The 25,717-nt window shown below is 43.7% G+C and overlaps 1 protein-coding gene across 1 annotated transcript in view; it reads left to right on the top strand.

Annotated features, from left to right (window-relative positions):
- MREG (melanoregulin) overlaps positions 1–19,146 on the top strand; it is a 67,884-nt gene extending 48,738 nt beyond the window's left edge. The window contains exons 3-5 of the mRNA XM_052636003.1: positions 16,291–16,381; positions 17,495–17,658; positions 18,908–19,146. Of these exons, the coding sequence (XP_052491963.1) occupies positions 16,291–16,381; positions 17,495–17,658; positions 18,908–19,042 (390 nt within the window). The 3' untranslated portion in view covers positions 19,043–19,146. The remainder of the gene's footprint in view (positions 1–16,290; positions 16,382–17,494; positions 17,659–18,907) is intronic.
- The last annotated feature ends 6,571 nt before the right edge of the window (positions 19,147–25,717 follow it).

Here is a 25,717-nt window from a genome sequence, read left to right as displayed (position 1 = left end):
GGTCTGGATAAAGAAGTGTCCTTTTGCAAGCTGCCACTCTTCAGCGTGTATTTACATTTACGGCATCTTTCCATTTGGATGAGCCTCACTGAAGGTGATGACTCGCCAGGCATGGTCAGCAGCTGCCATACTGCGCAGCCCAGGGCTAGAGGCCGAGGGTGGGGGGCTGACCTTTGCGATGCCCTCTAGACTCTGCATGTAGACAATCCATGGTTACATCCAGACTTGCCTACGTAATTTAAAGATGCTGCCTTCCTTGAAGGTACACACTTAAAGTAATTGGCTATTTCTGTCTTGCCAGAAATTCAAGGCCCCCTTTCCACTCCACGCACAGGAATTGACTTATTATCCTATGCCTTTAGTGACAACAGCTAATTGTCTCTTTCTTGCCATTGCCTGAGCAGCAGAACCGAGAATGGGTTCCAGTGAGTTGATTAGGAGTTACAGTGGCACAGGAAAACACCGAGGCCCAGTTCTTTGCACTGGCTGTGTTGGCTAGATCGCCTCCTGAGTGGGGCCCTTCTACCATTGCTAAAACTGTGTGTAGGCTGGAACCCTGCAAATTCAACAGGACTGACTTGAAATCTCTTTGCTTAACAGCCCCATCTGTGGCTTTGCTGGCATCCATTCACAGCCGGAGCTGCAAGCTATCCCTCGGCTTAATCTGGTTAAAACCAGATAAAGAATTAGGTCAGTGGCCAGTGGCTGCAAGGCAGTCTGTTTCCAGAACTCCAGCGGAACTGTGGAATATAAATAAGCAGGGAGAGTTGGCAAAGCATTACTTGGTACTTGCATTTGACTTGTTCTGGGTCAGACTTCTAGCCCTGGTTTTAGGTCTTAACACAAGAGCTCGCAGAGGGCACTGGATCTACGTTAGCAACCAGGGGTGGTGGTTGTTCAGTAGCTCAGTCGTGTCTGACTCTTTGCGACCACACAGACTGCAGTACACCAGGATCCCCTATCTTTCACCATCTCCTGGAGTTTGTTCAGACTCATGTCCATTGAGTCAATGATGCCATCCAACCATCTCAGGATGTACTTTCCTGTGGTGCCTCAGGCAGGAACTGCAGGATGCTGTTTGGGGTTTGAGGCTCTGCCTGGTAGGTTGGGTCAAACAGCCAGACCTTGGACAAGTTTCACTTTATTGTCTTTTAAGTATTAGAGCAGAGGTCCCCGACCTTTTTGGCACCAGGCACTGATTTCATGGGAGACAGTTTTTCCAAAGACCAGGGATGGGGGATGGTTTGGGGATGATTCAAGGGCATTGCATCTATTGTGCACTTTATTTCTAATCTAATGCCACCTCTTATCTGACAGGAGGTACTGCTTTGCAGCCTGGAGGTTGGGGACTCCTATTAATTAGAGCATCTGAGGTGGGGGTCTCAGAGCCTAGCAGTCAGTGCAGCAAGCTTACCTGACTAAGGCCGAGCCTTCTCTGGGATTCAGAGAAAAGGCAAGTAGATGGCTCTGGAAGGTCAGTAGGAAGGAGTTGTTCAGTCGCTCAGTCATGTCTGACTCTTTGTGACCCCATGGACTGCAGCGTGCTCGGCTCCCCTGCCCTCCTTCAGTATCTCCCAGAGTTTGCTCAGAGATGCAAACCTTTAAGTCAGAGGCTTGTTCCTTTTTTTTTTTTTTTTAATGAGCTTTTTTTTTTTAAAGATTATTTTGATGTGGACCATTTTAAAAGTTTACATTTTATTGAATTTGTTACAATATTGCTTCTGTTCAATTTTTTGTTTGTTTGTTTGTTGTTTGTTTTGGCCACAAGGCATGTGGGGTCTTAGCTCCCTGACCAGGGATTGAACCTGCACACCCTGCCTAACTACTGGAATGCCAGGGAAGTCCCCAGAGGCTTGTTCTTATCTCCCTGGATTGGTGGGTCTGAGGAGACTAGGGGAGAGAGAACCTCATCAGAGTTTGACCTTCCCAACTGAAAAGGCTCGTTTCCATAGGCCTTAGTTACTGACCGATAGGTCTTCTGTGGAGCGCGTGTTCCAGAGTAGCGAGATGGCTGGGCTGAAGCAGTAATGAAACTGTACACTTCAGACTGAGACCCGAACCCAGGCTCACCTCAGTTGGGACTCGAGCCCGAGTCTTCTAACTTCTCTCCTTTGGAAGGGACTATAATTCAGCCGCTCGTGAGATGGAACTTGAACCCACAATCTCTGGCTTAGAAGGGGACTCGAATCCATAGTCTCCCAGCTGAAACAGTCTGGGACTTCCCTGGTGGTCCAGGCTTGGCTCCATGCTCCCAATGCATGGGATCTGGGTTTGATCCCTGGTCAGGGAACTAGATTCGGCAACTAAGAGTTGGCTAAAGATCCTGCAGGCTGCAAACTAAGACCCGATGCAGCCAAATAAATATTAAAAAAAGAAAGAAAGAAAGGAAACCCCACATCTGATCACAGGCCTTAACGAAGCAGGTTCTTTATGTCTCAGCACAGAAGGAATTCAGCAAGAGGCCAAGTGATAGGCAAGAAGTAGATTTATTATTTATGGTATAGAATGCTTGTGAAAGACACAAACGGGCAGGCAGGAGGGCTCTGCCCTGAGAGCTAAGTGGGAAAGCAGGTTCATTCAAGGAGAGACACCCTCCACAGACAGAGTGTGGGCCGTCTCAGAAGTCAAGAAGCCATGAGGTGTGAGGTTGGTTAGTTTTTATGGGCTGGGTAATTTCATAGGCTAATGAGTGGGGGGATTATCCCAACTATTTTGGGGCAGGGGCAGAGATTTCCAGGAATCGGGCCAGTGCTTACTTTTATGGTTGGCTTTGGAACTGTCATGGTGCTGGTGGGTGTGTCATTTAGCATATGCTAATGTATTATAATGAGCATATAATGAGGCTCAAGGTCTACTGGAAGTTGAATCTTTTGCCGTCTTGGGCCTGTTAGGTTCTAACCAGTTCATGTTGTATCCTAAACAACTATGTCATTCTTTTTTTAAAAAAAATGTTTATTTATTTATTTTGGCTCTTGTGGGTCTTCGTCGCTTCAAGAGCTTTGCTCTAGTTGCGGTGAGGGGAGAGCTAGCTACTCTTCATTGAGGTACGCGGGCTTCTCACTTCAGAGGCCTCTCTTGTTGTGGGGCACGGGCTTTAAGGCATGCCAGCTTCCATAGTTCCGGCACATGGACTCCATGCTGCAGTTCCGGGCTCTAGAGCACAGGCTTAATAGATGCGGCACACGGCTTAGTTGTTTTGAGGAATGTGGGATCTTCCCAGACAGGAATCAAACCTGTGTCTCCTGCATTGGCAGGAGGATTCTTTACCACTGAACCACCAGGGAAGCCCCACTATGTCATTCATTTAAAGTTTGTGCCATGTCCTGTTCCCTCCTGCCTTGATCAGGCCAAGCCTTGATGGGAGCTGTTGGAGGGCCCTCCAAATTCTGGAGCCTCCAAGGACTGAGCGCCAGGGCCCCAGGCACTGGCTCCTCCTTGGCCTCCACTCCCTACCGCCACCTCCTGCAGTGTTCATCTGGTCTGTGGTTTCTCCTCTAACGCTCCGACTCATCTGATCTGTGCCACTCGGGCTGAGGTGGAAGCAGAATGCTGATGAGTGTGGCATAGGAACAGTGGAATACAGTCCTGTCTTTGCTGCTCACTCACCGTGGGGTGGAGGGAGGGTGGGAGAATGGGCTTTTATAGTCCCGACGTTGGGTGCCTCTCTTGGGTGGGTGGCCTTGACTCTGTCCAGACCGAGCTCTGAGCTTCCTCTGCATAATCTCCTCTTTCCTCCTTTCCCCGCCGGCCCCTTGCACTGGGACCCGGTTGCTGGGCAGTGAGGGGTGTGTGGTGAGGGGTGTGTGGAGAGCAGGGCAGGGCCTGTCTGTCCTCTGGGTCCGTGTGGCCCTGCCAGAGCCGCTTCGGGAATGAACGTCCCTGCATTACGCTCCCTTTCTTTCTCTGTGTCCCAGTTTCCACATTGGTGACAGGGATGGGCCATGGAGTGAGCTAAATTTGGGCCTAATTGGTGCAGCTTAGGATACTGGGAGAAGCCTGGGTTAAGGAGTCAAAGAGACTTGGGTTGAAATTTTAGTTTCCTGCTTAACAGCTGTGAGGTCGCAGCTGAGTTGTTTAACTTCCTAGGGTCTCACTTAACACACATCTAGGAAAGGATCCACAAACCCAGCTCATCAGATTCTCTAATGAAAACAAGGATGCATGTAGAGTGATCAGGACAGGGCCTGCCTCACCGTCTAGCCTCAATGTCTATTGTTATTTAAAGAGACATATGTGAAAAGTACTTTCCAAATGTCAGCTGCTTGATCAGCACAGAGCAGGAGAGGTGAATGGGTTATTTTGTTTTATTTAATCTTTCTTGAATTCATTCTGCTTCCCCAAAATATGGGGATCAAAATATCTTGATTATATAAACCTGCCTTGTTCAGAATCCACATGGAGTAGAACTCACGTGGCTTTTTCTGATAAAATTTAGTGCTGCTTTCCAGATTCAAAGCAGGCACTCAGTCATCAGCAGAAGGTGGCCTTTCTGTGAATTGTCATTTTTGTTTAAGTTCAGCCAGCCCACTGGGTTGCCTGCTGTGTGCAGAGGACTGTGTACAGCATGGATGAATCCAGATTCGTGTAACCACAAAGCCCACAGTCTAGTAGTGAAAGAGATGTTACAAGTGCCTCTATGACAACGTGTGTGCTCAGTTGCATCGAACTCTTTGTAACCCCATGGACTGTAGCCCACCAGACTCCTCTGTTCGTGGAATTCTCCGGGCAAGGATACTAGAGCGGATTACCATTTCCTTCTCTAGGAGATCTTCCTGATTCAGGGATTGAACCCATGTCTCTTGTGTCTCCTGCATTGGCAGGCGGATTCTTTACTGCTGAGCCACCTGGGAAGCCCCTATATGACAATATCTTGACAGTAAATAACTCTACAGCAGTTCCCATAAAGGGGCTGAGGAATTTCAAAAGAAGCAGCAGTTCTTTTGAGCTGGTAAGAAAGGCGAAGACTTCTCAAGGTGGTGGCATTTGGCTGTGCCTGGAAGTTCAGTTCAGTCCAGTTGCTCAGTCATGTCTGACTCTTTGCAACCCCATGATCTTAAGCACGCCAGGCCTCCCTGTCCATCACCAACTCCCGGAGTCCACCCAAACCCATGTCCATTGAGTTGGTGATGCCATCCAACCATCTTATCCTCTGTCGTCCCCTTCTCCTCCTGCCCTCAATCTTTCCCAGTGTCAGGGTCTTTTCCAGTGAGTCAGCTCTTCGCATCAGGTGGCTAAAGTATTGGAGTTTCAGCTTCAACATCGCTCTTTCCAGTGAATACCCAGGACTGATCTCCTTTAGGATTGACTGGTTGGATCTCCTTGCAGTCCAAGGGACTCTCAAGAGTCTTCTCCAACACCACCGCTCAAAAGCATCAATTCTTTTGCACTCAGCTTTCTTTATAGTCCAACTCTCACATCCACACATGACCAATGGAAAAACCATAGCCTTGACTAGATGGACCTTTGTTGACCAAGAAATGTCTCTGCTTTTCAATATGCTGTCTAGGTTGGTCATAACTTTGCTTCCAAGGAGTAAGTGTATTTTAATTTCATTGCTGCAGTCACCATCTGCAGTGATTTTGGAGCCCAGAAAAATAACGTCAGCCACTGTTTCCCCATCTATTTGTCATGAAGTGATGGGACTGGCTGCCATGATCTTCGTTTTCTGAATGTTGAGCTTTAAGCCAACTCTTTCACTCTCCTCTTTCACTTTCATCAAGAGGCTTTTTAGTTCTCTTCAATTTCTGCCATAAGGGTGGAGTCATCTGCTTATCTGAGGTTATTGATATTTCTCCCGGCAATCTTGCTTCTAGCTTGTGCTTCTTCCAGCCCAGCGTTTCTCATGAGGTACTCTGTATAGAAGTTAAATAAGCAGGGTGACAATATACAGCCTTGACGTACTCCTTTCCCTATTTGGAACCAGTCTGTTGTTCCATGTCCAGTTCTAACTGTAGCTTCCTGACCTGCATACAGATTTCTCAAGAGGCAGGTCAGGTGGTCTGGTATTCCCATCTCTCAGAATTTTCCACAGTTTATTGTGATCCACACAGTCAGAGGCTTTGGAATAATTGATAAAGTGGAGATAGATGTTTTTCTGGAACTCTCTTGCTTTTTCCATGATCCAGCAGATGTTGGCAATTTGATCTCTGGTTCCTCTGCCTTTTCTAAAACCAGCTTGAACATCAGGAAGTTCACGGTTCACGTATTGCTGAAGCCTGGCTTGGAGAATTTTGAGCATTACTTTACTAGCTTCTGAGATGAGTGCAGTTGTGCAGTAGTTTGAGCATTCTTTGGCATTGGCTTTCTTTGGGATTGGGATGAAAACTGACCTTTTCCATTCCTGTGGCCACTGCTGAGTTTTTCCAAATTTGCTGGCATATTGAGTGCAGCATTTTCACAGCATCATCCTGGAAGATGGGGTAAGATTTAGATGACAGTGGAATGAGGGCAGGAGTGAATGTGGTCAGAGGCAGACAGGGTCAAGATGGAGAGCCGTGTCTGGGACTGACACTGCTTTTTCAGCAAGTGGTACCCACTGGAGTTCTCTGTGAGAGAGATGACTCAGTCTGACCTTTAGGAAGATAGCTGGTTGGGAGGAGACCGGAGTAGTTAGCTTCTGGAAGCAGAGAGACCTCTACTGGAGCTGTTTAGGCCAATGAAGGCTAAGGCAGTGGGGACAGATAAGAGAGGAACTTGAGACAGAGGCAGAAGGACCAGGACTGGGTGACTGATTTGGATGCTATGCGAAGGTGGGCTGGAAGGGGAGTGAGCGGTAGACGGCCACATTGGGAGTGTCAGAGGGCCTGCGCTGGCTTGGTGGAGGCTGGCGTGCTGGGGGGGTCAGACTGGGCTCTGTCCAGTGACAGGGTCAGCCACCCATCCGTGTGGAGGCATCTGGCAGAAAGGGGACGATGGAAACCTGGACCTGAGGCTTGGGCTCAGGGCACCAGAGGAAGCCTGGGAGTCACCGGCCGGGAAGTAGTGACAGCAGAGGCGGGGCATTAGAGGAGATCATCCGGGCAGGTAGAAAGGAAGAGACCTGACACAGAGCCTTGGGAGAGGACCGCACAAGACGAGGCAGAGAAGGAAGAGGACCTGCAGAGGGAGGGAGGAGAGTGAGAAAGTGGAGCCGGAGGAGGCACTTTAGAGGCAATGAGTCTGAACCCCCGACCTCCTGCTGGCTGACTCCAGGCAAGAGCCAGACCTTTTACTGCTGTATGGGGGGAGTAATGTCCACCCTACCCCACCAGGTGTCCTGAAGGGCACTTAGTAGATGCTTATTGCTTCTTTCCCGTAGAGACCTGGGGAGGCATGGGAAGAATTAGGGAGGGGGGCATATAAGCATCCTATGCTTTAGGAAAGGACACTCCTGTTGGGTTACTCCTGAGCTGAGGAGGTGGGGGATGGTCCTTGGCACTTGCCGTGGGTAGCAGGTCTGAAAAGCTGGTGGCCAGGCGCTGATGAATAAGGGGATGAGGAGGAAGAGAGAAGGCTCTGGAAACTCCCTTTGAAGCCACGTGGCCGAGAAGGGAGGGTGTGGAGAACCACGTGGCATTAGAGGAAGCAGGGTAAAGGGAAGGACGTCCTGGTAGTGCATCATTGAAACCCTCTGACCTCTCAGGAAGAGGGAGCTAGTTCCTGGCAGAACTCCACTTCTTGGCATCTGGGGTTGAAGCTTTCGGTGTTTATTCAGAGATGCCAGCCGATGCACTCTGGAAGGAAGAAGTCTGTCATGTGAGCCAGGGAAACTGTGGTTGGTCTTGTGAGCCCGTTGGGGCCCCGGCTGGCTTTCTGAATTAGATGTCCTGTGACCCAGTCATCTTGAAAGCCTGAGAGGAGAGGGCCGCCGGCTTTCTGGGGACTTTTCCGAGGGAAGGGAGACAGTATGCCCGGTCTCCTTCTGAAATGAGTGATGGGGCTTCAAGGGGAAGAGCGAAGGAAGCGCCCAGTAGGTAGGTGAGTCTAAGAGACTTGGGGCCTTTCTCAGTTCCAAAGCCTAGTTTCAGCAAAGTGTGGGCAGTTTATCAGCTGTCTCTGCCTTGCATACAAGCATAGCCCAATCCCAGACATTGACCTTTTCTCCTCTGTCCTCGGAATCTCAGACCTTGGTTTCTGCCACCTCTCACGGCCCAGCCCGTCTGCATCTTGAAGGGAGTGGTTTTGCCTTTGTCTCACTCCTCAGAGATGACAGTAGCCAGGTGGACAGGAGGGTGTGGGAGAGGGGTAGGTGAGGGGCTTGAGGTCCCTCCACCTGCTCTGAGGAGGGGAGGCGGAACGGAAGTCCCCAGAGGAAGGACTCCCAGGGAGTCAACCCTTGAGAAGGATCTTCTTGCATGGCTGCATTCTTGCCTAAAGCCTGGTAATACTTTGCTTTTAGAAAAGTTCTTTTTTCTCCCATGATTTTAACTGTGTTTTCTTAGTTCCTCCTTCAGGTTGACCTCTGTTCTAATCATCTGCTCTTTCGTCTTTACCTCCCTTCTTCCCTTGCTCATCGGCAACTCCTCACCCCCGCCACTTTCTTGTTTGAAGAGACAGGGTGGACAGTGGCTGTGCGTGTTGGCCCTGCAACCAGACTGCCTGAGTCAGAAATCCCAGCTCCTTACCTACTGAGGTGTACACCTGGGCAAGTACTTCATCTCCCTCAGCCTCAGTTTCCTCATTTTTCAAATGTTATAATAATATCCATCTCATTGAGACTTCCCTGGTAGCCCAGTAGCTAAAGCTTTGCATTCCCAATGCAGGGGGCCAGTGTTTTGATCCCTGGTCCAGGAACTAAATCCCAGATGCTGCAACTAAGAGTTTGCGTGCCACAGCTAAAGATCCTGCTGCAAATAAGCGAAATAAATAAATAAAAATATTTTAGAAAATCCATCTCTTACATGTCATATTATGGGAATTGACTAAATACCTATAAAGAGCTTAGAGTAGTGCCTGGGAGTAAGTACTCCGTCAGTATTATCTATGTCTGTCTGTCTACTGTCTGTCTGACTCTCTTTTTTTTGTAAATGCCTTCAAATCCTTTTCTAATTTTTCCAGGTGACACAGAAGGAATATATTATGTTGAGAGAGCCTACAGAAGTTATATTTCTAGAAATGATAAATGAGATAGTGTATTTTCACTGGGCTGTGTGCTTAGTTGTTCAGTCGTGTCTGACTCTTTGCGACCCCATGGATTGTAGCCCACCAGGCTCCTTTGTCCATGGGGATCCTCGAGGCAAGAATACTGGAGTGGGTTGCCGTGCTTGCCTCCAAGGATCTCCCAAACCCAGGGATCGAACCCAGGTCTGCTGCATTGTAGGTGGATTCTTTACTGTCGAGCCACCAGGCAAGCCCCTAAAGTACAGCAACTATCACATGGCTCCAGTGATGGAGAGCCCATTCTCTTAGAAAAGCTTCATCCGGGGTGGAAACTTCCATCTAATTTCGCTCTTTCTGTGGCTTCCACTAACGCGGACAAGTCTTACTGGAACAAGGAATAAGTAAAGTTATTAGTTATTGTTATTAGGAGCAAATAAAAATGCACCCAACTCTTAGGCTGAAAAAAGTCAACATAGCCAAAGGACCAGATGCAGGGATGTGTCTTTTGCATGAACTGCTGCTAATAAATTGTAACTTGTAGATTTTATATCATAGGCCTTATTTGTTACAGGTTTCAAGCCTCGATTCTTACATTCCCTGTGTTAGTCATCTCTGCTACTTTTGTGACCTTTGACCCCCATGCAGTACCTGATGAGAATGATGGCTAAGCTCACAAACCAAGCCCTTTCCTGTGTCACTAAAAACCTTCCTCCAGGCTGACGTCAACAGCTTTGAATGCTCTTCAGTAGCTGGAAGACTACCCTAGTCTGTGTTATCCACTTCACATTTCTCTGTGAAAAGCAAGCATGAGAGAATCTGTTAGAGGCTTGTTAAAATACAGATATTCCCCCACCCCCATATATCACATATCTTTTTCTTACTTATCTACTTGCAGAATGAAAGAAAATGAAATGGGAGAAGCAGTCAATATATATATATTTAAAATATCTTTTGGAAACTCCATTTTGAATAGAAAGTAGCATAAGATGATACAGTTGGTGAAAGTTGAAAGGAAAGAGATAGCAGTTACAATGTTCAAAGAATTCATTTTATCAAAAAGCTATCACTTGCAGGTAAAAGTATTTGACTACTCTGCAACTTGCAATTCCTTGAGTTAGATGTTTAATATTTGCAATATAATGTTATTATAGCCACAGTCGTATGGAGTCTTCTTTTAATGTGGATGTTGAGTTGAAGTGGGAATTCCCATAGGAATGTACACAGTGTATATGATACATGTGGGTACTTGGGGCAATATAGCTCTTCCATCTTCTCTCTCTCTCTCATTGCAAGGGAGGAAGACAAGTGGGGACACAGAGTCTCACTAGCATTTGCACAGATCACGATCTGTTCCCTGGGGCTGCCACATTGCAGCCCCAAATAAACATTTGGGTTCCAGTAGCAACAAAGAAAGACAAAATACAGACCCTGGGGTAACTGATCTGTTGATGTCTGCTTCTCCAAGACCTGTTTTCCCCTTCTCTCATCAATCTACCAAGTTTGTCCCAAATTTCCTTTGGAGAAAAAAGTTACATTCTCAGTTCTAAGAGTGGACACTGATTCAGTTCTGTTCAGTCATTCAGTCGTGTCTGACTCTTTGTGACCCCGTGGACTGCAGCACGCCAGGCTTCCCTGTTCTTCACCAATTCCCAGAGCTTGCTCAAACTCATGTCCACTGAGTCGGTGATGCCATCCAACCATCTCATCCTGTTATCCCCTTCTCCTCCTGCCTTCAATCATTCCCAGCATCAAAGTCTTTTCCAATGGGTCAGTTCTTTGTATCAGGTGGCCAAAGTATTGCAGTTTCAGCTTCAGCATCAGTCCTTCCAATGAATATTCAGTACTGATTTTGACGGGTTTGATCTCCTTGCTGTCCAAGGGACTCTCGAGAGTCTTCTCCAGCACCACAGCTCAAACAGGACGCTGGTGGGCTTAAGCTAATAAACAACCCTGGCTAGATATTAGAACCAGTAAGGGACTATTTTTAAGTATCTGTGCATGGGACCCACCTCTCAGAGCAACAAAATCAGAATCCTTTGAAGGGGTGCTTGGCTTGAAATCCAATAACATAAGCCAATCAGCATATCCCATTGGCTCAAGGATGGGCACGTAACCCAGCTCAAGCCAAGTCGACGCAGCAAGTTTTCATTTTATGCCCTCTGTTCTCTTTGAATTTTTATTTCTTTGTGATTATATTAATTATATTTGTATAGTTAAAAATAAATTAATCTCTTTTGAAGTTGCTTCTAAAAGTATAAGATGATTTTAAAGTATATGTCATCTATTGTTAGAGTACATTTCTTTAAATGTACAAATCTGCATGTTAGGAAGAAGTAAGAAGTATATTTTAACTGTGCCATGTATCCACAACCTCACAATAATACAGAATAGGTGTGAATAAAATGTTTTAATTTTATGTATGAGAAAATGACCCCTGGAGCTTAAATCAGAGCTCAAGGTCAGGACCAGCTCATGGGATGGAGAAGCTGCAGGAGAGCTGGCTCCTGACTGTGGAAGCCGATTGCTCTTTGTTCTGCTTTTCGTGTTTGAGCTCAGCCTTCTTATCTAGCAGCTCTAATCTGATCTGGCCAACAACTAGAGAGGAGAAAATCCTCAAGGATTCAGCTAAGTATCTTCAGTTGCGCTTTTTCAATCAGATGTTTTTCGGTTCGACTTGGTTCCCAGATATCTTATGAAATTAAATTTGCATGATTTCTTTGATTATACTTCTGCTAATGTACTCATTGTTCAACTTTCAGGTCCCGGCAACACAATGACCATATTGCATTACTTCAGAAATTATGAGTAAACACAGATTGTTTTAGAAGATAAGAGTGTTAACTTTTAATGTCTAGTAGATTTGAGTGTCAAGTCATTTGTGAAGAATATTTGACTTGTTATTTTCAAGTCATTTGTCTGAAGAAAATTGGTGCAATTTTTAAAATGTAGAAGGACATCATAAGACTTGTTTTTCTCTAATACTAAGGAATAAATGAGTTAGTTTCTTTAGTTGTGGGTAAGATTTTGTTCATCATCGTTTCTTATTTGCTACATTTAGATTCTGTTCTTTGGGATCATATGCTAAAAAAAAACTCAAATCCTCTGTTATCATCATTTATTTTTTCAAAAGCCAATTCTTTGTTAAAACTCTGCCCAAGCTACTTCTGGTTTTAGAGCTTTAAGTTTTGCACAGAGCTTTCAGGATGCTTTCATGTATGGTTATCCATGACCATTCTGTCAAAAGAAGAAATGTGGATTTATGAAATGCTGAGTTTCATTCTGTTAATCTTTAACAGGCACTTATCACATGCATCCATACTCAGCAGATTTTAAAATGTTGCATCATTGCTTCTCCTTTGACAGTTTATCAGAGGAACAGACAGTAAAATGAAATGAGTTTGTGTAACATTGTTAGTGTTTAGGAATAGCAAAATAACCAATATATGGACAGCAAGAAAAGAAAGATTTAAAAAATCTGAAGCCTGGATTATCCAATGATGAGTGGGTGTCTGAAAAAGAGAGATCTGGCTACAATTAGTTCAGGACAGAAGTTCTGACCATCAGCCCAAGGAGCAAAAGAAAAATTAGCAGACTTTTCATCGCAAGGTAATGAAGCCACCTAGTGGTTTGTTAGATAATTTAAGGTTATGTGAATGTATAAAGTGTCTTGCGAATTGATTGAATGGGTCTCTATCACGCATGAATAGGACTCTGATCGCTTATCATTTAGTCCGGCAAGGAGGGTCAGTTTCATTGAGAAGAAGCACAGCGCTGCTCTGTGTAATCTTTTATATATTTATAATCTTTTTTAAAATCAGAAAGGACTTAAGTTAACTTACATGAAACTACAATGAGAGAGCACAAACTAGAAGAGAAAAAAAAAATAAAGATATAAAAAGTAGTAAAACAACTTGTGTTAATTCAAAAATGTTTTCAAGATTCTGTACATTTTCCATGATAGGACTCAACGTTTTCAGGAAAGCATGGGAACCGTTCAGTTATAAAAATTCAGTGTTCAAAACAGTGAAATAATTTTTGAGAAAAGCAAAATCCTACCTGATGTCAAGAACAGAGAAATGTTTCTTCTGAAGGTCCTCACCAATGAGGTGCTGCCTCATGCCATGCGTAATATCCTCAGTCCTTGTAACAGAAATCAATCCTGAGTCTTGGAATATTGTTTCGCAGCTGTGCCTGCACAGCTTTGGAGGAGAATGTGCACCAAGCTCTATTTTCAGGACTTGCCTAAAAGCATTTGATCCTCATAATAAGCCCGAGAAGAAGGCAATATTATTATCCCATGCTGCAGATTAGGCCTGTGACATGCTGTCACTTTATGAACCTGCCCAAAGTTAAGCTCTTAATGAGTAATGGAACTGGAATTCAAACCCTCTGTGCTCTTTTCCAAGATGCTATGTGTGCTGAATGGCACATCCAGTGAAAATGGCAATGCCGTTCTGAATACTCAGTCTGTAGGGCCTTGGATAGGAGTGCTTTAGCACGGTGCTAAGGACATGGTGAGGACTGCGCGTTTCTGAGATGACCCAGTTACGTTGCCCTCCAGTGTCACAGGCTTCACCCTGACTCCAGCCTCTGCACACTCACGCATACGCATGTGCATACACACCTTTGATCAAAAACAGAGGACCAGGCAAGAGAACTCAGATTCACCACTTCCTGACTAATAAAAAACAGCTGAAATTCATGAACTTTTCAAACAGTTTTATTTTATTGGAGTACAGTTGATGTACAATGTTGTGTTAATTTCTGCTGTGCAGCAAAGCAGTTCATTCATTTTATATATATATATATATATACATTCTTTTTCATGTTCATTTCTATTATGGTTTATCGCAAAATATTGAATAGGGTTCCCTGTGCTGTACAGTAAGACCTTGTTCACCCATTCTATATATACCAGTTTGCATCTGCTAAGCCCAAACTCCTAATCCATCCCTTCCCACTCCCCTCCCCTTGGCAACCACCAGCCTCTTCTCTTTGTCCACAATTCTGTTTCTGTTTCATAGATAGGTTCGTCTGTGCCATATTTTAGATTCCACATATAAGTGATAGGCGAGAGTATTTGTCTTTCTTCCTGACTTATTTCACTTAGTGTGGTCATCTCTAGGTCCATCCATGCTGCTGCAGATGCATTATTTCATTCTCTTTTGTGGCTGAGTAGTATTCTGTTGCGTATTTGTACCACATCATCTTTACCCATTCCTCTGTCAATGGCCAGTTAGTTTGTTTCCATGTTTTGGCTATTGTGAATAGTGCTGCTGTGAATATAGGGGTGCATGTATTTTTTGAACTATAGTTTTGTGAAATTCATGACCTTCTGATGGCTTTGTACCTTCAGATACAAGATTTAAAATGCAGTCATAACCAAATATGCTCTGTTTTGCTAGTTTTTCCTGCGTAGAGTGGTATCTATAAATGTTTGGGAATGGCAGCTGAATTGATTTCTCTTAACCAGTCATGAAAGTTGATTAGGGATGAGCAAGGCAAGCCTGGCATCACTGAAACGTTTTCAGTTACAGGAGTCAAAATGCCATATAGTCTGAGTCTCAAATTGAGCATTTAGAATGAGGCTCTTTTAAGCTGTACTTTAGCATAATTGTGTGATTAATTTCTTGCGAAGCAGAAAAGGTATACTCTATAAAATGACTTTTTCATATAGATAAGGCTCCTTGAAAATAAATTTCCATTCTGTTTAAAAGAAATCCGTAGCTCAGTAAAGATTCTGCTGCTGCTGCTGCTAAGTCACTTCAGTCATGTCCGACTCTGTGCAACTCCATAGATGGTAGCCCACCAGGCTGCCGTGTCCCTGGGATTCTCAAGGCAAGAACACTGGAGTGGGTTGCCATTTCCTTCTCTGCAGTAAAGATTCTAACGTTTCTGAAAGATTTAAGTTCTGTTTGAGGAGCTGAAGCTCAATGCTTTGGCCACCTGATGAGTAGAGCTGGTTCATTAGAAAAGACCCTGATGCTGGGAAAGATTGACAGCAGCAGAAGAAGGGGACGACAGAGGATGAGATGGTTGGATGGCACCACCGACTCAATGGACATGAGTTTGAGCAAGCTTCGGGAGGTGGTGAAGGACAGGGCTGCCTGGCATCCATGGGGTTGCAAAGAGTCAGACACGACTGAGTGACTGAACAACAACAACAAAGATGACCTACAACCCGTAAGGGTGAAGTATTCAAAAAGGTAACCTGTTCATAGCTCTGCTGAGCGCTTGAAAATCTATCCTGTCTTGGGAATACAGGTGAAAGAGAGCAATGCTGAAATACGGTAAAGGAAACATTGGCTGGAAATCAAGAAACTTGGGATTCCCAACTCCACTGTATTCTGATAACAAAGGAAGATACAAATTCTTTGGGTGTCATTTTTTCTCAGACACTTCTGAGTCAGACCTGGATTCAAATACCAATTCCAGTACCTATTGCTGCTGCTGCTGCTGCTGCTGCTAAGTCACTTCAGTCGTGCCCGACTCTGTGCGACCCCATAGATGGCAGCCCACCAGGCTCCCCTGTCCCTGGGACTCTCCAGGCAAGAACACTGGAGTGGGTTGCCATTTCCTTCTCCAATGCATGAAAGTGAAAAGTGAAAGTGAAGTCGCTCAGTTGTGTCCGACTCTTTGCAACCCTGTGGACTGCAGCCCACCAGGCTCCTCCGTCCATGGGATTTCCCAGGCAAGAGTACTGGAGTGGGGTGCCATTGCCTTCTCCGGTACCTATTAGCTGGATGATATTATATTAGCTAGGTAAACTTTCTGGGCGTCAGTTTATTTATCTATAAAAAGTCTTTATTAATACTGTGTGCAGGTATTTTATATATAAAAGCGTGCAGGTATTTTATATATAAAAGTTTTTTATACCTTCAATCTTTATAACATCCTTAAATGGAATATTCACTGTTGTTATCCCCACTTTATAGGTGCTATCATTGTAGTTGGGAGATTAGATAATGTGAAGAGGTTAATTAGGATAGTTTCTGAAATGTGTTACGTCACTGGTACATAGCTGATATCCCAGACATGGAGGTGATATATTCCTGCTGACTTCATCTCACCTAGCTCCTTTTCTCCTTTTGGAATATGCCTTGAAGATTAGTGAAGAGGAGAACCACACGCATTAACAACTTAACTTTGGGAATTAGGTAGAGATTTAGGCCAAAGTGTAAAAATAAAACTGAAGTTTAATTTTTCCTACAGGAGTGGCAAAAACTCAATTATGATATCTACACCCTGCGACAGATTCGAAAGGAAGTGAGAAATAGATGGAAACGCATTTTAGAAGATTTAGGTGAGTCTAAAAGTGAATATAAAATGGCAAAAATAACCAGTTGTGGTTATTCCTCTTTACTTTTTCCAGCCTGGTTTTTATAAAAGGAATGTCAGTAACTGACTGATTAAGGCTACTGTGTACTAATTGTTTTCCCTATGCCGTCCTCTCTGTATCCTCCAGCATAAACATCTGATGTTTCTCTTATCATCAGCCCTTGTCTTGAGGACATTTTTTGCCATGTGTTACCCCATCTGTCTTCAGTATCAAGTAGCACAGGGCAGTGAAATCATATGGGATATTCATTCAATCAAGATCATTGAATTTGGGGGCATTGTACATTGATTGATTTAAATGGAATGATTGGCCAATTACTCATAGCTTTATAAGATAGAGCAGATTGGGAGAAATATTATTTGTAAGAGAGACAGCAAATACCTGTGGTATTAGAGTAGCTATTGGGTATTGATTTTTCTTAATTCTGCCAGGGTTGTAATTCAGTAAATATGACCCTCACATTATAAAGAAGCTTGTTTTCATGTTCAGAAAAAATGAATTTATCAGTTTTGAATTCCTCAGTCCTTCCCCTTTGAAAGAGAACATTACGCCTTGGCATTATAACTTTGCAAATGTGGGTACCAAGTTGCTATCCTTTGTTGCTTGTATTATGCTCGTATTAAATCTATGAGTCTTTTAGACCTTTGTACAGTAATTTAGCCAGCCAATGATATTGCCCTAGGGGAGGTAACCTGGGCTTGGAGGAGTCTGGACCTGAAGATGACCATTTTGCAGGTTGAGGGGGCAAGTAGGAATTCTGGGGACAGAGGAGGAGGTGAAGAGTAGGGAATGGGAGGAGGGTTTCCAAACTGATAAAGTGGGTGGCAGGCCGTCAGTGGGTGAGTAGCAGAGGCTTAACTTGGAGGGAAAAGTTAACAAAGAAAATTTGATATGAAGAAACTGCAAAAGCATTTTAATTAAAGACCCGGCCAACCTCACTGAGCTGCAGGGTAGCAAAGGGAGTGGTGCCTTGGGCTTCAGCTTTCTCGTATTTGCTCCAAAGCCATCGACGGGTCCCCTCACCCCTTGCAGGTCTGTTGTGACTGCTTCACATGAGGGTTTAATTTCTTTACACAGGTTTTCAAAGAGAAGCAGACTCTTTGTTGTCAGTGACAAAACTGAGCACCATCAGTGATTCTAAAAACATAAGGAAGGCTCGGGAAATACTGTTGAGACTGGCTGAAGAGACCAGTATTTTCCCAACCAGTTGGGAGCTCTCGGAGAGATATCTCTTTGTTATGGTAAGTGTCCATCTGCTTATTTTTTGGTAATTTTTTAAAATTAATTTTTATTATAGTTGCTTTTGTCCTTTTGGAGGGTGTCTCAGATGGTAAAGAATCCGCCTGCAATCCAGAAGATTTCAGAGACCAGATTCTATCCTTGGGTTTGGGAAGATCCCCTGGAGAAGGGAATGGCAACCCACTCCAGTATTCTTGCCTGGAGAATCCCATGGGCGGAGGAGCTTGGCAGGCTATAGTCCATAGGGTTGCACAGAGTCAGACACGACTGAAGCAACTTCTCTCACATAGTTGCTTTAAAATGTTGTGTTGGTAGAACACTGAGTAGAGTTTCCTGAGCTATACAGTAGGTTCTTATTAGTTAACCTATTTTATGAATAGTATCAATAGTGTATATATGTCAATCTCAGCTTGCCAATTCATCCCACTCACTCCCCTTTCCCTCTTGTTGGTGTCTATACACTTGCTTTCTATATCTTTGTCTCTATTTCTGTTTTGCAAATAAGACCATCTGTACCATTTTTTAGATTCCACACATATGCATTCATATGTAATATTTATTTCTCTCTTTCTGACTTACTTCCCTCTGAGTGACAGTCTCTAGGTCCATCCACATCTCTGCAAATGATCCAGTTTTGTCCCTTTTATGGCTGAGTAATCTTCCATCGTATAGATGTACTGCACCTCCTTTATCCATTCCTCTGTTGATGGACATTTAGGTTCCTGATTTTGCTTTAATTTTTTGCTTCTCTATTAGTCCATAAACTTACTCATCATTCTAACCCCATGAACTTCACCGTGGTATGAGGTGTGGGAGATGGTGCTGGCATCTTATGCCTTGGTGTTCAGTAGCCAGCACATCATAATCACTTGGAGGGCTTTAAAAATTCACATTTCTGGAATATACTTAGACCAGTTGAGACTTGGGTTGTTGTTCAAGAATCTGTATTTTTCAGCCAGTTTTGTTGGGCAGTCAGCTTTTTGAGCTATTTTGGGGCCAAAGAGATGTGAGAAATAGTGGGTATATAGCCTAAGATTGAGAAATGATTTGAAAGGACTCTAAGAGCAGGGGAATGTTTCCTGGAGAATGTAAGTGATTAAGGAGTGTCTCTAAATTTGTTGAGAAAAATTTAATAGATGTTCTATTCACTCATTGTTATTTCTAGATGGATGTGATTTTTAGGTGAATTTTTGCCACAGACATGGCTTTGTTTCCATTTTGATAGCACTTTTGTTTTTAATTTTTTGGCAGGACCGTCTCATTGCACTTGATGCTGCGGAAGAGTTCTTTAAAATTGCCAGCCGAACTTACCCCAAGAAGGCTGGGGTCCCATGTCTGGCAGATGGCCAGAAAGAACTGCGCTACTTTCCTTTTCCAAGTCCCTAAAGGAGAAGCCACGAGGCAGAATGGGAATTCTTCCACTGGACCTCAACAGCCAACCAAAGTTGGGCAAATACGTGCAAACAAGAATGAGCAAGAAGAGAGCTAGCTAAGAGAAAAAGGATTTTGAATCCTACTAAAACCTAAGAGTTTGGATAGCTGGTCATCATGAAACTATATAAATGTTGAGGTTGCATTGAAACATCCTGGTGATTTTCATCAGAGAGTTGGTCAGTTGGCTGTTTTATCATGGGTGATTAGATTCTATTGCCCCCATTTTGGTTTTGGTTGTATAATGAGCTTTGACCACTGATCCTATTGGGAGAATGGGGTATTCCAGTTAATAAGATTATTGGAGCCATCATTGAGCCTAAATATGGATTACCAATTTTTAAATAACTGTTATATAATATAGGCTAACACCAAAACACTACCAGGCATGATGCGACCTTCCTTGATTTTGGAGCACCTACATATCCTTGGAGGTGTTTAGAGCATCAGTTGGAGAATATCCAGAAGTTTAGGTGTACAAAATAATAGAAATGTCTAGGAGTGCTGCTCAGGAGGGAGCCCTAAGTAGAATGATCCCAAGCAGAACTCCATGTAAAAACCTCTGTCTTCCGTTGTGGTACAGGCATCTCAAATTCTTAACGTTATTGAGATCTGGTTACCTCATTTTTGCATAGTGTCCAGTTCTGGGCCACAAGCCCCTGCCTGATATTTTATCGGGGATATTTGACCTTCACTGTCTTCTCTTCTCTTTAGCCTATTTCCAGCTTATTGACTGAGAGTTACACCTGCCCAAAGTCCTCTCGTGCATATTTGCAACTCTGTAGGCCATGTTGTATTGAAGAAAGTCATTGCTGGACTTTCTTCCATCCTGAAGATGATTTTCAGAATGGAGCATTTCTATCAATAAGTTTGCCACAGGTTGAGCAGCTCAGCTTCAAAAGTTAATAGCCCCTTAAGCAAGGAGCTTGTCATGAAATCAGGGTTCATTGTATTGAAAAGAGCTTTTCAGGTTTATCAGTAGATTGCTGAAAATAATAGCAATATTATTACTTTTACAGATTTTGCTTTTCTGACTTCAAGTTTAAAAGTAACTTGTATGTAGTCTGTGCAGGGGATTGTTACTTGAAGATTTCCCTACCCCAGCTAGCTCTCTTGGTAGTGAATACTTTGTTTAAAATATAGAGGAGATCCATGTTATCCATTTACGAGTGCATTGCAGACCAATTAACTGACATGTTTCAGGAAAATTTTTCATAGTTGAATAAGTAAACAAAAAGTTTTATTTTTTAAAATAAATAATACATTTTTTTTTGTTTTGTTTAGTTCTTAATACCTCTTTCAAGTTGTTTAAAATTAGCCTGCAGATATTTTCTCTCACCTCTGTAGGCTCTTGCAAGATAAACATACAGTGAGACAAACAAATAAAACCAAAAAGAAACAATAAATTAACAAAATACATTTGAAGATCATACTGTTTTCATTTTTGTCCATGGAATTTGTGTTTTGTCTTTCTGACTTTTTTGATGTCAAAATAGAGGAGATTGTTTGCATCTATAGAGAATAAATTGTAATGATAGTCTTTATTTTTGGTAATGAATAAGTAAGGTTAAACTTCCATTGCAAAGAATTAAAAGGTTTCTATATTTACTTTTCAGTTGAATGTGTGTTATATTTCCGAGAATAAAGAGGAAACAGATATTCTTTCCTTAATCCCTTTAAATTAGAGGTAAAGAGGCTGAGAGAGATGGGCTTAAGGACCTCTGGTCGTTCTAAAGCCAGTCAAGGGGCCAGTCTGAGCTCAAGTCCATTGAGAAGTACGTGAGGGGCTTGAGGGTGACAGAAGTGACCACTTCAGGCGTCACAAGGTGCTCTTCAGGAACAGGATCCAGGGGTTCATGTGTGTATGCAGGGCAGTTTCAGATGATGGATGGAAAATTTTATAGTAATTGTTATTTATTTTAACATGCACCAAGGAAGCAAGGGGGTGGGGACTTCCCTGGTGGCTCAGTGATAAAGAATCTGCCTTCAATGCAGGAGACCTGGGTTCAATCCCTGGGTCGGGAAGATCCCCTGGAGGAGGGCATGGCAACCCACTCTAGTACTCTTGCCTGGAGAATCCCATGGACAGAAGAGCCTGATAGGCTCCACTCCATATGGTTGCAGAGTTGGACACGACTGAAGTGACTAAGCAGCAGCAGCAGCAAGGTGGGTGGGGGCGCTGTAATTTAGCAGATAGAACACGAGATCTCCTATTCCATGAATATAATTACAACCAACAATAAAAAGTATTTATGTTTCCTTAAAGGGGTCCCAAGGAAGGTAGAGTGGACACACTGACCAAAGGGATAAAGAATGCTTTGGTGAGGAGGCCCTAACATCACTGAAAGTTTGGTGTATCCCTGTAGGGCAGGGGCTGTTCCAGAAATGCACTCACTGGTAGCAATGGGGATGGAAGAAGAGGGGCTCAGTGGCAAGGCTTCACCGTCAGAAGCCAAGTGGGCACAATTTGAGTGAGTGACCAGATCTGAAGAGTACCTGTAGAGAGATTTGGAGATGGTTGATGAAACATGGCCTCTCTAGGGGCAAAATAGATGGGCAGCCAATGAGAATACTCCTCACACTTTACCATCAAAAGATCTCAAGGACAAGGCTTCCCTGGTGATCATGTGGTCAAGAATCCAGCTTGCAGTGCAGAGGCCTCCCGTTTGATCCCCAGTCCCGGAAGATCCCCACATGCCATGGGACAGCTGAGCCTGACAGCCGTAACTACTGAAGCTCATGCATTCTGGAGCCCAGGCTCCGCAACAAGAGAAGCCACTGCAGTGAGAATCCTCGTGCTGCCAGCTAGGGGGTAGCCTCCACTCCCCGCGACTAGATAAAGCCCTTGCATAGCAACGAAGACCCAGCACAGCCAAAAATGTACGAATATGAAGAAAAAGATTAAAAAAAAAAAACCTCAAAGATGGATGATCAAGAAAGAAGTAGGGCACAGACACAGCCAGTTTAATAAAAATTACGATCTCTTGCTAGCTTTCCAGACCTTGATATTTTCCAGACCCAGAAACTACAGACTGAAGGAAAGACTGGATCCCTAAAGAAGGAAAACTTTGAAACACCACAGCAAGGGGACGTGGCAATGCTTCCTCTATTCCTCCCTCAAAAGGACCTGTGGTTATTTACTGGGATAACTACACTAGGGAAAGGAGTCTACACAGACACACTCCAGACAGGGGACAGAAGGTCCAAGTGGACATAGATACCCAGGGACAAGAGGATCATTACAGTGTGCCATCTAGAGTGGGGCACATGGAATGCAGATAATAAATGGAGTCCTACCCCACGTGTAACTCACAGTCAGGTGAGTTCATGGATCTACCTAGTGGTCATCTCTCCAGTCCAGATTAAATTCCTGGACGGAACATAACTAGGGACTTGGCAGAACCAACATTTGTTTTTTGGCCTATGGGTTAAAAACTAACCTACTGAGAAAGCTAAGTAGAAGACTCTGAAACTGCGTCACTCCCTGGGCAAGATAGTAAACCCAAATTAACATTGGATTCCAGAAAGACAACAGAGATTAGCACCCTTAAAGACTTGGAGGATGCAGGAGTGTCGGTCCTAATTATTATTCTGTTCAATTCACCACTCTGACCCTGAAACTAGATGGATATTGGAGAATGAAAGTGAATTATTGAAAATTCAACTAATTGGAAGCCTTAATTGCAGCTGCTGAGCTAGATGTGGGATCTTGGTGAGAGTAAATTAACAAGTCTCAGCTACAATGTGGGTATTGATCGGGCAAATGCATTCTCTCCATACCCATCAGAAAGGAAGGTCAGAAACTGCATTCACTTGAAACGGCCAACACTATACATTCATGGTATTGCTCCAGAGCTAAGACTCTCCTACCCTTTGTTATAATAAAAAGGATCCGGACCCTCTGGATTCTTCACAGTATCACTTTGGTTATTATATGGTAACATTAGATAAATGGTAAAATTAGATAAATTGGTAACATTAGTTCTGATAAATGCAAAGTGGAAAATGCACCGGAGGCCTTGAAGAAAGACAATTCAGAGGATGAGAGAAAAATTCTACAAAGTCTCAGGAGCCCGTCAATTCATTGCAGTTCTTAGGGGTCCAGCGGTGTGCTGAAGTTCAGTTCAGTTCAGTTGCTCAGTCGTGTCCGACTCTTTGTGACCCCACGAATCAACAGCACACCAGGCCTCCCTGTCCATCACTGACTCCCGGAGTTAACTCAGATTCATGTCCATTGAGTCAGTGATGCCATCCAGCCATCTCATCCTCTGTCGTCCCCTTCTCCTGCCCCCAATCCCTCCCAGCATCAAAGTCTTTTCCAATGACTCAACTCTTCGATGAGGTGGCCAAAGTACTGGAGTTTCAGCTTTAGCATCATTCTTTCCAAAGAAATCCCAGGGCTGATCTCCTTCAGAGTGGACTGGTTGGATCTCCTTGCAGTCCAAGGGACTCTCAAGAGTCTTTGCCAACACCACAGTTCAAAAGCATCAGTTCTTCGGCACTCAGCCTTCTTCACAGTCCAACTCTCACATCCATACATGACTACTGGAAAAACCATAGCCTTGACTAGATGGTCCTTAGTCGGCAAAGTAGTGTCTCTGCTTTTGAATATACTATCTAGGTTGGTCATAACTTTTCTTCCAAGGAGTAAGTGTCTTTTAATTTCATGGCTGCAGTCACCATCTGCAGTGATTGTGGAACCCCCCAAAAATAAAGTCTGACACTGTTTCCACTATTTCCCCATCTATTTTCCATGAAGTGATGGGACCAGATGCCATGATCTTCGTTTTCTGAATGTTGAGCTTTAAGCCAACTTTTTCTCTCTCCTCTTTCACTTTCATCAAGAGGCTTTTTAGCTCCTCTTCACTTTCTGCCATAAGGGAGGTGTCATCTGCATATCTGAGGTTATTGAGATTTCTCCCGGCAATCTTGATTCCAGCTTGTGTTTCTTCCAGTCCAGCGTTTCTCATCAGGTACTCTGCATATAAGTTAAAGAAGCAGGGTGACAGTATACAGCCTTGACATAATCCTTCTCCTATTTGGAACCAGTCTGTTGTTCCATGTCCAGTTCTAACTGTTGCTTCCTGACCTGCATACAGATTTCTGAAGAGGCAGGTCAGGTGGTCTGGTATTCCCATCTCTCTCAGAGTTTTCCACAGTTTATTGTGATCCACACAGTCAAAGGCTTTGGCATAGTCAATAAAGCAGAAATAGATGTTTTTCTGGAACTCTTGCTTTTTCCATGATCTAGCGGATGTTGGCAAAATGACAGGATACTGAAAGAGGGACTCCCCAGGTCAGTAGGTGCCCAATATGCTACTGGAGATTGGTGGAGAAATAACTCCAGAAAGAATGAAGGGATGGAGCCAAAGCAAAAACAATAGCCAGCTGTGGATGTGACTGGTGATAGAAGCAAGGTCTGATGCTGTAAAGAGCAATATTGCATAGGAACCTGGAATGTCAGGTCCACGAATCAAGGCAAATTGGAAGTGGTCAAATAAGAGATGGCAAGAGTGAACGTCAACATTCTAGGAATCAGCGAACTAAAATGGACTGGAATGGGTGAATTTAACTCAGATGACCATTATATCTACTACTGCGGGCAGGAATCCCTCAGAAGAAATGGAATAGCCATCATGGTCAACAAAAGAGTCTGAAATGCAGTACTTGGATGCAATCTCAAAAATGACAGAATGATCTCTGTTCGTTTCCAAGGTAAACCATTCAATATCACAGTAATCCAAGTCTATGCCCCAACCAGTAACGCTAAAGAAGCTGAAGTTGAATGGTTCTATGAAGACCTACAAGACCTTTTAGAACTAACACCCAAAAAAGGTGCCCTTTTCATTATAGGGGACTGGAATGCAAAAGTAGGAATTCTAGAAACACCTGGAGTAACAGGCAAATTTGGCCTTGGAATGTGGAATGAAGCAGGGCCAAGACTAACAGAGTTGGGCCAAGACTAATAGAGTTTTGCCAAGAAAATGCACTGGTCATAGCAAACACCCTCTTCCAACAACACAAGAGAAGACTCTACACATGGACATCACCAGATGGTCAACACCGAAATCAGGTTGATTCTATTCTTTGCAGCCAAAGATGGAGAAGCTCTATACAGTCAACAAAAACAAGACCAGGAGCTGACTGTGGCTCAGATCATGAACTCCTTATTACCAAATTCAGACTTAAATTGAAGAAAGTAGGGATAACCGCTAGACCATTCAGGTATGACCTAAATCAAATCCCTTATGATTATACAGTGGAAGTGAGAAATAGATTGAAGGGCCTAGGTCTGATAGATACAGTGCCTGATGAACTATGGAATGAGGTTCGTGACATTGTACAGGAGACAGGGATCAAGACCATCCCCATGGAAAAGAAATGCAAAAAAGCAAAATGGCTGTCTGGGGAGGCCTTACAAATAGCTGTGAAAAGAAGAGAAGCGAAAAGCAAAGGAGAAAAGGAAAGATATAAGCATCTGAAATGCAGAATTCCAAAGAATAGCAAGAAGAGATAAGAAAGCCTTCCTTAGCGATCAATGCAAAGAAATAAAGGAAAACAACAGAATGGGAGAGACTAGAGATCTCTTCAGGAAAATTAGAGATACCAAGGGAATATTTCATGCAAAGA

The sequence above is a fragment of the Budorcas taxicolor genome, chromosome 2 (assembly GCF_023091745.1).
Source record: "Budorcas taxicolor isolate Tak-1 chromosome 2, Takin1.1, whole genome shotgun sequence".
Taxonomy (NCBI): domain Eukaryota; kingdom Metazoa; phylum Chordata; class Mammalia; order Artiodactyla; family Bovidae; genus Budorcas; species Budorcas taxicolor.
The sequence above is the reverse complement of the archived record's forward strand: the minus strand, read 5'-3'. Positions and strand labels throughout refer to the sequence as shown.